Source organism: Panthera onca, chromosome B2 (genome assembly GCF_046562875.1).
Source record: "Panthera onca isolate mPanOnc1 chromosome B2, mPanOnc1 haplotype 2, whole genome shotgun sequence".
NCBI lineage: Eukaryota > Metazoa > Chordata > Mammalia > Carnivora > Felidae > Panthera > Panthera onca.
The window spans coordinates 100567770-100580535 of record NC_138343.1 but is presented as its reverse complement, the minus strand read 5'-3'; the positions used below and the strand labels follow the sequence as shown (position 1 = coordinate 100580535).

Genomic DNA, 12766 nt, shown 5'->3' with positions numbered 1-12766 from the left:
ATATATAAAATTATATATATATATATATATATATATATATATATATATATATATACATTCATTCCTGACTAGCATTTTTTGTCCATGTGAATAAACTCAATGCAACCACATTTTCAAAGTAAGACACATTCTGATCCATAAGTGAAACAATGCTTCCTTAAATGTAGAATGTAGCCCTGCTGTATAAAGAAGCAGGGAAAGATTTACATTTTTTGAGTTAATCATGCTTTCCCAATATCCATTAATTAATACTAAGGTATAATTAGAAGTAATGCTGCTTAGGATTTGATAGAATGGCTACTCATTCTTCCTTACACTCTGTTTCTGTGGGAAACTAGAGATCACCCTCAGTCTCATTTTACAGATAGTAAGCTTTTTCTTTTCCTTTACCAGATCTCAGTTTTCCATTCGTCTGAAAACTCGTTCCTCCCATGGGATGATTTTCTATGTCTCAGATCAAGAAGAGAATGACTTCATGACTCTATTCTTAGCCCATGGCCGCTTGGTTTTCATGTTTAATGTTGGCCACAAGAAACTGAAGATTAGAAGCCAAGAGAAATACAATGATGGAGTGTGGCATGATGTGAGTTGAAGGTTGAGAATATTATTATGAGCAAATATTCACCGTTGTCAAATGGACTGACATTAATGCCCTAGTGGTCTCTCTCGAAATACCCATTTTAAAATTCTATTGCCATGTGTTCAGAGTTCAATTTGGAAAACTTTTTTAAATTCCTTATAAAAATCTTGAAGCATATTATTAAAATGAGTGTAATTTTTTAGTGTAATTATTTTCACCAAAGGACCAATGGCAAACATAAACTGAAGTTTAATTTCTAATGAATTTTCACTTGTTTCTTTCCCACTGCCTGTAAGTTTCTCAATTTTAACAGCGATTGCTGAGTGTCTTTTATAGGCTAAGCTGTGGAAGATACAAAGCGAAGAGTAAATTGCTTAGTTAGGAAGATAGAATAACCACTGGGAGACTATCTAAATATTGACGCAAATCAATGTTATGTAATGGAAAGAGTAAGAAATGTAAGATGCATGACAATTAATTGCAATAAGTTTAGGAGAGGGAGAAAGCAAGTGGGCTGGTCAGCGGGGAAAAGCTTCATTGAGAACTCTACTAAATATGTATAAGCTGTATTCAGAAATTCAGCCTGTCGCTTTAAATCAAGCTTTAAAGGAAAAAACTAAACTCTCGACCTTCAGAGAAAGGACCAGTATTTTATTTTTTTTCTCAATGGTATCATTTTTTTAAATATGAACTTTATCGTCAAATTGGGTTCCATACAACACCCAGTGCTCATCCCAACAGGTGCCCTCCTCACTATTTTAAAGAACTTCTGCAGATTTCCCACAGTACTGTAACACCAAAGGTAGAAGAGGCAACCCAGCCTTCCCCCCCAATCTTGGGATATACTTGAGATGTGGTCTTTTCTTTCTCTCCATCAGGTGATATTTATTCGGGAAAAGAGCAGTGGCCGACTGATAATTGATGGCCTCCGAGTCCTAGAAGAGAGTCTTCCTCCTACTGGAGCTGCCTGGAAAATAAAGGGTCCTATTTATTTAGGAGGTGTGGCTCCTGGAAGGGCTGTGAAAAATGTGCAGGTAAGCTAGGCATGACCAGGTAGAGCCACTGACCTTTAGAGTTGGAAGATTATTTAATCTAGGCCCTCGTTTTACAATCAGCCAACTGGCAAGAGTGAAACTGGAGTTTCGCTGGATATAGGCTATCAACGTGAGGACTGTCCCAGGGGGTGTCTGTCTTGCCTCTGGCATTACAAAGTCAGGAGTGATCTTTTGATTCTATGGTAGAGGGGAGATGAAAAAGTTTCAGAGGTATATAAGCTGTCATGAAAAGTTATGCCTCACGGAGATACTTGGTTGGTTGTTCAGCAAGTACCCATTCTTTTAGGAAGAGAGAAAGAAGAAAGAAAGAAAGAAAGAAAGAAAGAAAGAAAGAAAGAAAGAAAGAAAGAAAGAAAGGGAAAAGGAGAAAGAAAGGGAGAGAGGGAGAGAGAGAGAGAGAGAGAGGGAGGAAGGAAGGTCATTCCATTATATATTATTGAGTGACAAAAAACTTTTGGGCCATTGGGCCATTATGTAAACTACGATTTCATTTTTGTTTCCTACACACACACATACACACAGACACACATGCACACACAATTTGTAAATGTGGAAGGAAGTGTGGTTACTCCTGCAGAAAAGCAGGGGTATAGTAAAAAACATGTTATTTTTATATTTTAAAAGTTAAAATTGCACCTTTACAAAAATATTTAGCAATAAAGGGGATGTATCAAAGGGCTAATTTTTTTCTTAACAAATATAGATTTGACTTTAGCACAAAAGATTAATGCATTTCTAAGATTCCGTAATATATGTGGATAAAGCAAAACAAGGGGGGAGCTTGTGTTATAATTAGATTTTAGGCAACTAGCCCCAATTTCATGACAATCCCTTTAAAAGTAAGGTTTCCAAAGCAGTATAAAATCAGCTGCCCAAAGTGGCCCAAGTTTCAGGTCATGAGGTGTGATAAATGCTCAACCACAAGATCAGGTAATGAAGCCAGAAATGCAAGCTTTCTGCTGCTTATTTAACCATGGTAGACTTAACAGTTAAGAACTTTGTTAGCTGTGGGGCGCCTGGGTGGCACAGTTGGTTAAGCATCTGACTTTGGCCCAGGTTATGATCTCATGATTTGTGGGTTCAAGCCCCACTTTGGGCTCCACACTGACAGTTTGGAGCCTGCTTGGGATTCTCGCTCTCCCCCTGCCCCCCCCAACTCATTTTCTCTCTCTCTCTCTCTCTCTCAATAAATAAATAAACTTAAAAAAAAAATAATTTTGCTTGCCCTCATCAGCATCAGGTGATCTTGGGCCAGCTGTCATCCTTGAAGGAAAACAAACTAGGATCCTTCTAATATTTAATTTGAAAGCCAAAGCTGCAATTTATTTTGTCATAGCGTATGTAAAAACTTTCATAGCTAATTACTGCAGGCTGACAGTCTCAAATACAAAATCCCGGCTTCAAAGAACCAATTAAGAAGCTACTCCCTGGAAAACAACTGATCCTTCAGATAGCTAAGATAACACGACGAGGAACTGCTTCATTTCTCTCGGGACTCGAGTCCCTTCCTTTTGTTTCCCTTTGGTGCACCTGTGAGTGTTGAGAAACTAGATTTTAAGGAATGTCTTCTTCTCTCAGATAAACTCAGTCTACAGTTTCAGCGGCTGCCTCAGCAATCTTCAGCTCAACGGGGCCTCGATCACCTCTGCATCTCAGACATTTAGCGTGACTCCTTGTTTTGAAGGTCCGATGGAAATGGGAACGTACTTTTCAACAGAAGGAGGATACGTGGTTCTAGGTAACAGTGACTTCCGCGCAGAACATGAATCATGAAACCCTTCTCTCCTGGAGGTGGCTGACAGGGATCTTGGGCTCAGAGTTAAAACTTCAGAATGCCAAACTCACTCAGCCCTAGGAAATGGCTTCTTTTCACAAGAATCGCCTTTCTCGCCTCCTGCCATGCCAGACCGGTCATGTACGTCCGTCCCTGTTTGCTTCCCCTGACCAGAGCTTCTCCGCAGCTGCCACAACTCTGATGTAGACCATCTGGGCTCTTTTAGAATTTCCTGTGCTGCTCTGTGGTCTAACCTGGGTCAACTCTTAGCCACCCTGCTCTCATCCTTCTCTGCTGCCTCTTAGCATGACCCATTGTCCCTACCAAAGGAAGTTCCGCTTCTTCCCTTTGCCCTGCATCCCCACCCTTTAGAAATTTTATGTCTGGATTTTTAGTCTCCTCACCTATTACTCTGTCATTCATTGAACCAAGTTTTTATTGTATACCTCCAGTATGTCAGTACCTGTGCCGAGGGATGGAACGTGATAGTTCTGAAAATAAATACATAAAGCCCTAACAGACTACACGCAATCACCATCCAAGCCACCCCAACAAATATTCCATAGAGCAAACATTAGGCATGGCAGTGCAGCCAAGTGAAGGTCTTGGAGTGAGCTCGGACGTTCTCAAAAAGAGTTCATTTTCTTGCATCACTGCAACAGCAGCTCCTAACTGCTTCTACGGCTCTCACGTTTCCTTTCCTCTGAAGTGCTCTGCAGTCCTGGTAGCAGTTACCTTTATCAAAACTTATTTTAAAATACAGACCTGATCAAGTCCACTCCCTTGAGCAAAATAAAGGGAAACTTCCCTGCGGGAGCTCTAGCGCCCTTCCCCCCCCCCCCCCCCCCACCCACCCAGGGCTCCCCACTCGCCAGGCCTCGCTCTACGCTTGCAAGGGACAGCCCAGCCACCCTGGCCTCCACAGGGCTCCCCAAAAGTCCCAGGCTCTGTACTCGTGTCCAGACCACTTCCTCTGCCCAGGTTGCTCTTTTCTCCTCCTCACTTGGAAGCGTTAAGTGGTCCCTCCTCTGCCCAGGTTGCTCTTTTCTCCTCCTCACTTGGAAGCGTTAAGTGGTCCCGCTGGCCGGAATCAGTTTCTCCTCCACTGAGTTCCCACAGCCATGGCGCCTTTTCCACATGCTGCCCCCAGCCCACACCCCACACCGCCCAGCAGGAGTGGGGTGCTAGTTATCTCAGACCCCATGGGGCTTGCCCACCGTGTGTCTGACATGGGAGATACCACTTTCTGCTTTACCGATTGAAAAATCTGCCAAACTTTCAAAAACAGGTATAAAAATACATAATTACAAAATCACACCATGGTTGCAAAATTTAGGTGGCTGCTTTTGAGAGCTAACATTTCTCTCCACAGATGAGTCTTTCAATATTGGACTGAAGTTTGAGATTGCATTTGAAGTCCGTCCCAGAAGCAGTTCCGGAACCCTCGTTCATGGCCACAGTGTCAGCGGAGAGTACCTGAATGTTCACATGAAAAAGGGGCAGGTAGTGTGGGAAAAGTTGTTTTAATAGACCATCTCCTTTGACCTTGGATTCTAGATCTGAAGCGGATTTATGTCACAGAATTAGTTCACCAATCTTTCCTAAGTGGAAAAAAAGAAAACCCAATAGGGAAGCTATATGTGGAATTTAAATGAAGGCAGTACTTAGATTCAGACTCATAGTTGGGAACTGATTCCATTAGAGCAAAGAGCCATGAAAATGTGACAAAGCTAAAAAAACAAAAAAAAAAAATCAACAAAATGGAATTAAAAGATTGTAATAAAAGAAAGCATTTTTACAACAAATGAGAGCAGCAAACATATCCAGCTGTCAAAATGAACTCTAAAGCATCTTTCTCTCTACAATATATGTGCATACCAGATGTGTATATGTGCGTATATGTACATAAACATATATATTCTTTTCAATTGCTAGAAATCAAAAAATTGTTATAGTTAAGCACCACTTTCATCCTTAAAAATTATGACTAAAGAACATTCATGAAAGTGTTTGAATAAATATTAAAGAAAAAGCAGCATATTTTCATTTATGTCCCTAACTTAATAGAACTGATTTTTTTTTAATTCTGGTACTGGTAAACCATATGATGATAAAATCCTTATATGGCACTTACTGTGTGTCAGGAACTGTTCTAAATGTTTCCTATGGACTAACTCATTTAACCCCCACCCTCACCCCCACAGTGGCTCTGTGAGGTAGGTTTTACAAATGAGGAAACAGAGGCACAGAGTGAGGTGACTGGGGCACCAGGTACGAACCCAGGCAGTCTGGCTCCACCAATACCTTAACCTGCTTTGCAGAACACATTCCGTCTTTTGAAATTAAAGGAATTTATGCTATTATCTTCTTATCCCTCTCCCCCAGCTTCTCTCCTGTGTCATTATTCTGTCCTCTCCTAGGAACAGTTTACTCTCCATAGCCTACCAAAGAGTGACCCCTTGTGTTCACATTGCAAAGCTAATCGTTTGCATGTGGTGAATTTAAGAAATCTAGTTTTATCAGGAGAAGGAGAGATGAAATTATATAATAATGTTCCCTGTCTTTTGCAGGTCATAGTGAAAGTCAACAATGGCATCCGAGACTTTTCCACCTCAGTAACACCCAAGCAGAGTCTCTGTGATGGCAGATGGCACAGAATTACAGGTGAGGAAAACGGAGTGTCCTGGGCTTCCTTTGTAAAGAGAGCCTACACTCCCATGTGTGGAGTGATGGCTTGGGAGAACTTAGACTACAACTTATATGATAAAATAGGGAATGGATGACAGTCTAAACGTGGCCAAGAAAAAAAAAATCGCATGTTACCGTATATATTGAATCCACACGTGATTTGAACATTTGAATACTGCCAAAACGGTCTTAAGGGGTTGTTTAAATAATGCACAATTTATGGAGCAAAGGAAAAGTAGGAGAAAAAGTATCCTAAATATTCTCCCTTTCACAGGAAAATGTTACAGTGATTGCTCGGTTAGACGTTGAAGTTTATAATGATATAGAAGAAAGTGTGGGGTTTATTCTGGAACAAATATAAGCCATTGCTGTTATAAATGAGTCCCTTTCGTGTGAAGATTAATCATTCCAGTGTCGTTTTTGACCAGTCTTTTCCTTGTATTTCAGTTATTAGAGATTCAAATGTGGTTCAGTTGGATGTAGACTCTGAAGTCAACCACGTGGTTGGACCCCTGAATCCAAAACCAGTTGATCACAGGGAGCCTGTATTTGTTGGAGGTGTTCCAGGTAAGAGTTATTTAAAAGGGACAAGTTTCCAAATCCAAAAAACAGTAAGTTCTCATTATTGTTATTATAGTATTAATTATTGAGCCATATGTTTTCCTAATTCACCTCCAAGGATTTTATATACAATGTCCTTTCATAGGAACAAGTATAGAACTACGCTCCAGACTCCTACCTTGTAGATATTACTCTCCCTTTGCTATATATGCTATTTTTTTCTCTTTTCCGTTTCTCAGATCCACATAGTGAAACACACACCCTACTTTTTTCTCTAACACAAAGAAAACCCATTTACTAATACTGCTCTAAGATCTGAGAATCTTGGGGGACTAAAAGTTTGCTGGTAATTACTTCCCTTCCTTACTAAGAAAGAAGTTCTTTCTTACTGAGAAATACACAGTTCTCCTTGTCCAAGATTAGTCTGAATTGTGAAAACAGCTGCAGACCATAAGTTCTTTTGTCCCTATGTAGTGACAGTCCCAAAGAGAGGTTCCCAGCTGCCATCCTGCAAACATCATCAGTAACATTGCTGCTGGTACAATCCAGGATGGTCACAGAAGGACTCTCATGGACCCCCCACAATTGTTTTAAACCTCCGGAGCAGGGACCATGACCTATTGAAAGTGTTTGTTTCACACATTTCACTAACTTGGAAAAACTGAATGTTAAAGCTAAAGAGAGAGAGAGAGAGAGAGAGAGAGAGAAGGAGAAACCCCAGCTTTTACTTCTGGAATTTGGTGGAGATTTTAAGGAAAAACTTAACATGGTTTTTCCTTGTGTCCTACCTAGATTATTTTAGACTGACCCATGTAAAGGCAAGTAATACTTTAATGAAGAGAGTGAGAGGGAAAAAAAGAGAGAAAACACAGATTAAAATTAAGCACCTGACCCTGGGTAGTCACAAAATCATACCATCTAAGCACTCCTCTGCTTTGTAACATGAATTTTTCAAATACTAGTATTGACAATAACAGTAACTCACTGATGAAACAGTTGAGACCTTCCTCTTCTTTACGTCCACTATCTGCGCCCATCTCCATTCCCCAGCCCTCTCCTTTGGCTCCAGGCCGCGGCTCTCAAAGGGATTCTGGCAAAGGCCACCACTGAACTTCCTGCAGGCGGTACATAAGAAGTGTCAGTTCTTCTGTTTCTGTACATTGCCTTCTTCCTGGAAACCACAACGTGGTTTAAAATATTTCACACGTTCCCAAGAGCGTGCAACACCAAATTTAGCAAGGCCCTTGATCTTCTGGCCCCTCCTTACCCCTGCCTCTGGGGTCTCTCCACACCTTCTGAGACTTACAGTTTTCTGAATGCTCAGCGATGCTCTCCTTGCTCCGGGCCTTTAATAGCACACAGGGAAATGTTCTTGCTTCCCTCCCCCCATACGTTTGGAGGAACAACTTCTCCCACTCTTTTCCCAATTTAACCCCTTATTGACCTTTAGGACTCAGCTCCGACCTCTACTTACACACACATCCCCTGCTCTTCCTAGAATGTGCTACCTTTACATATCCCTTTTGTAACACTTAACCACAGACTATTGTTGAAATTCAATAGTATACTCCTTGCTGCTAGGGGCCGTGACTTCATTCAACACAAAACAAACATTTACGGTCTACTAAGCACTGTGCTGGGCTCCCAGAGAAGGACAAAACAAGCACAGCCCTCCTTCATGGAACTGACAGTATTTGTTCTTTCCTTTGCACCAAAGTGCTTTACTCTATCATTCAAACCAGTATTTCTCCTTGATTCTTGTCTGTTGTCAGAGTGTGATCCCAGCATTACACACTGCCATCATCTCCCACTACAAGAGCTGCTAAGCTCCATAGACTGGGTGGGAAAGGTGGACCTGAAGCCAGACTCAGCCTGCCTGAGGCATATAATGAACAGCAAATTTTAGCTAAGGAGCCCGCACACAGGAACTAGTGGGCCAGGGGGAGCTAACCACCAACCCACTGCACCATTACAGCTTTTAATTCCATCTAGGAAATGTGCCAGCAAGGCTAGAACGAAAGCAATTATAATTTAAGCTGAATGTCATTAATTACATCACATTGAGCTGTTCAACATTAATTCCACTAAAATCACATCAGAAACCGAGGCATGAAAAAGAATAACTAAAGGAAATTAAGGCATAAATAAACCTCTTATTTGGAATCCTATTGGAATTCCAACCAGTTCTCTTCTATCATGCGAACCCTGATAACACTATTTCTGTCAATAAAAAGTTAATGCATTTAATGAACTATATTCCCCAAAGTCAATTTTATTGTATAATTTAAAAATCAAAATTAGAAATTAAAAAAAATTGTGGGAATGGAAGCTGGTACAGCCACTCTGGAAAACAGTACGGAGGTTCCTCAAAAAACTAAAAATAGAACTACCCTACGGCCCAGCAATTGCACTACTAGGCATTTATCCACGGGATACAGGTGTGCTGTTTCGAAGGGACATATGCAACCCCCATGTTTATAGAAGCACTATCAACAATAGCCAAAGTATGGAAAGAGCCCAAATGTCCATCGATGGATGAATGGATAAAGAAGATGTGGTATATATATACAATGGAGTATTACTCGGCAATCAAAAAGAATGAAATCTTGCCATTTGCAACTATGTGGATGGAACTGGAGGGTATTATGCTAAGTGAAATTAGTCAGTCAGAGAAAGACAAAAATCGTATGACTTCACTCATATGAGGACTTTAAGAGACAAAACAGATGAACATAAGGGAAAGGAAACAAAAATAATTTAAAAACAGGGAGGGGGACAAAACAGAAGAGACTCACAAATATGGAGAACAAACTGAGGGTTACGGGAGGGGTTGTTGGGAGGGGGAATGGCTAAATGGGTAAGGGGCATTAAGGAATCTACTCCTGAAATCATTGTTGCACTATATGCTAATTTGGATGTAAATTTTAAAAAATAAAAAATAAAATTAAAAAAAGTTTTTAATTAAAATAATGTAATCCACACATACACACACATTTGACTGTTCCTCTACTGAAAAGCCTGCATTATTCTATCATAGTCAGGCTTTTAACCCAAGGAATGTTCTTAATACTGTGTTGATTTTATTAATCAGTTACTTAGGGTACTGGGGCACTTTACTGTCACTACCTACCATAAATTGTGTGGTGAATTATGCAGACCATAATTTCTATATGAATTATTTTCTCTAGATGATGTTCCCCATAAACCAAGGGTGGTAAGCTTGAGCAGAATGAAAAGGCATGTTCTAAAACTAGTTTCCAAAATGGGCAGAAGAAATAGATGTTTCTGCCCCTTACACTCTTTCCTGTTCACTCATTTTTATTCTGGTGATGAAGTACACTGAGCAGCTTTGAAGAATATATATAGTCATACTAATCTAGAGACAAAGGGAATTGATCTCAGCCCCCTTCCAAATCTAAAACTTGATAATTATTCTAAATATGAAATGCTATTTCCATGATTTATTTTCAGTACAAAGCTTCTGCACAGTCTTAATCTACACTGCTTAGAAAGCTTATTACAGCTGCTTGATGGTATTTAATTTGCTGTCCTGTTTTATGTTCCTTCCTGAGTTAGTGATTTCGAAGTGTTTTCCATCTCTTATCTGCTACTGCTCACATAGCTGTTTGTTCATAATAATAAGCTTTGACTAAATGGATTTTAATTCCATGAAATTTCTAAGTCCTCTCAATTGCTTTAAATTATATTGCTTCTATCATCCAACACATTTAATTTTATCTGTACAATTAATAAGCATAAGGCTTCTTCTAGATCTCTAATTAAGATAAGGGGAGAAGGTTCCCCTGGCATTCTACCGGGCACCTGTGCCCATACAAAGACTAGTCTAATTATCATTATCCCATTTATAGCTCTCAAACCCTGAGCTCAGAAAAATTAAAATTTCGTTTATATGAATTCATTATTTTCTCATTATATTTTATGAACTTGGCAAAAATGTGGAGGCTTAAAGGCAAAGGGTGATGATACAAATTAAGCAGAAACATGAACCAAGTCTAAAAACAGTGTGGAAGCTAAAATTCCTTTCCCTTTTCTCATTAAATCACACAAAAATAAGTATAGATCCTGAAAATTCACTACTGAAGCTTTATATATAAGTGGTAGATTTCAGCCCTGGAAGACAAATGAAATCTACTCAGAAATTTGATCAGGGAAAACATGGCAAAACTTTAAAATTACCACATGTTCATATTTCTTCAAAGGCACATAAAGTTCCTGAGAAAAGGAGTCAATTATAATTATATTCCACTTTTGACATGGAAATCATCTTGATGATGTGAGCAGTTACTATGTATATTTCTGCCCAAGTAATATTTGGACTTGGAATGCCTCACTTGCAATCTTGGTTTTTCGTTTCTTTCTTTTTTTCAGAGTCTCTGCTGACCCCGCGCTTGGCCCCCAGCAGACCCTTCACAGGCTGCATCCGTCACTTTGTGATTGACGGGCGGCCCGTGAGCTTCAGTAAAGCAGCCCTGGTCAGCGGCGCCGTGAGCATCAACTCTTGTCCAACAGCCTGACGCAGCAGAGCAAAACTGCCCCTACAAAGTTCTTGAGAGCACTGAAAGAAACACAAAGCCAGCTGGGAGGAACAGCGACTTTTCCTCCCGGTGGGAGCCTTCATCTAGTTGAGCAGGACTTAAATGAATCGTCAGGGACTGGGTGTTTATTAATAATTTCTTACTTGGATTCTGACCTTGGATCCAAAAGGTCTCCAATGAACAACAATCAAAGGAGTGTTACACTTACTTGTATTATTTCCTGCTGGTGAAATTACTGTTCCTGTTTCTAATAAAATAGAAGGGATCCTAAATAAACACTGGCACACATTTTTTTAAGTATGCCTAGATTCTCAGATTCATCTTTCTTTCAGGGATGATACTTTGAATTGGATTACACCAGAATATCTGAAGTATACTTTTCTTTATCCTGAAAACATTTACGAATTTATATAAAATCTAAAATTAGAGGACAAGTTTGCTTTTAGCATTTTCATTTGATCAGTATAACAAGGATATTTGGGGTTTAGAGCAGTTACAATGTTTAAGAAAATAAATTTCTTTTTTTTATTTTTTTAACATATATTTATTTTTAAGAGACAAAAACAGAGAACAAGTGGGGGAGGGGCAGAGAGAGGAGACAGAATCTGAAGCAGGCTCCAGGCTCCAAGCCGTCAGCACAGAACCCAACACAGGGCTCGAACCCATGAACTGTGAGGTGATGACCTGGGCCGAAGTCAAATGCTTAACTGACTGAGCCACCCAGGCACCCCAAGTAAAGTAAATTTCTAACAAATTTTTAGAAAAATGGAAGTATAATTTTTTCTAGATAAGAAAAAAAGAGTTAAACCACTTTTGCCCCTTATTTCTGTATTTTTTAATGTTTATTTTGAGAGGGAGAGAGAGAGAGAGAGAGAACACATGCACATGAGCAGGGGAGGGGCAGAGAGAGGAGGAGAGAGAATCCCAAGCAGGCTCCATCGTATCAGTGCGAGCCTGACACAGGGCTCTATCTCATGAACTCTGAGATCGTGACCTGGGCCGAGATCAAAGAGTTGGACACTTAACTGACTGAGCCACCCAGGCACTCCCCCCTTATTTCTTTAAAATAAAAATAAAATGGCATGAGGGGAAGCTTCTGTAAGATATCATTACTGTGTGTTCTATAAGAATCATGAAGGATATTACAGCAAAGAAAGTATGACACAATCATAAAATTCTATTTACAAGTATAGAAGTCCTTTTATTAAAAGTTTTTCCCCACATAACTACAACACAATTAGTATTATTTCTAAAATTTTATAATTTTGTAGGTGCCTATACTCATAAAATCTAGAAAAAATGGGCATGAACAGCTGGTGTAACATTAAAATGCAGAAACTAAAATAATTATACATGAAAAGATAGTCACCATTGAAGACTGAATGAGAAAAAATAGGCCCTTGTATCAATAGGATTAAAGATAGGTAAAAGGAATAACTTTGGGTGTGGGGGGGAGAAGGCATAAAATATTTTGAGGAATTACTCTGGGAATAAAATAATCTCTGACCTTGGGGAAAAAATATATATGTAAATTATTATATAAGATAGGTAT

At 39.6% G+C, this 12766-nt stretch overlaps 1 protein-coding gene across 2 annotated transcripts in view; it reads left to right on the top strand.

The window, feature by feature from the left end:
* LAMA4 (laminin subunit alpha 4) overlaps positions 1–11514 on the top strand; it is a 143530-nt gene extending 132016 nt beyond the window's left edge. For both annotated transcript variants that reach the window (XM_060616434.3, XM_060616436.3), the window contains exons 32-38: positions 394–583; positions 1459–1614; positions 3214–3373; positions 4782–4912; positions 5980–6073; positions 6545–6664; positions 11048–11514. In XM_060616434.3, coding sequence (XP_060472417.3) covers positions 394–583; positions 1459–1614; positions 3214–3373; positions 4782–4912; positions 5980–6073; positions 6545–6664; positions 11048–11193 — 997 coding nt within the window. In that variant the 3' untranslated portion in view covers positions 11194–11514. The remainder of the gene's footprint in view (positions 1–393; positions 584–1458; positions 1615–3213; positions 3374–4781; positions 4913–5979; positions 6074–6544; positions 6665–11047) is intronic.
* Positions 11515–12766: the final 1252 nt, after the last annotated feature.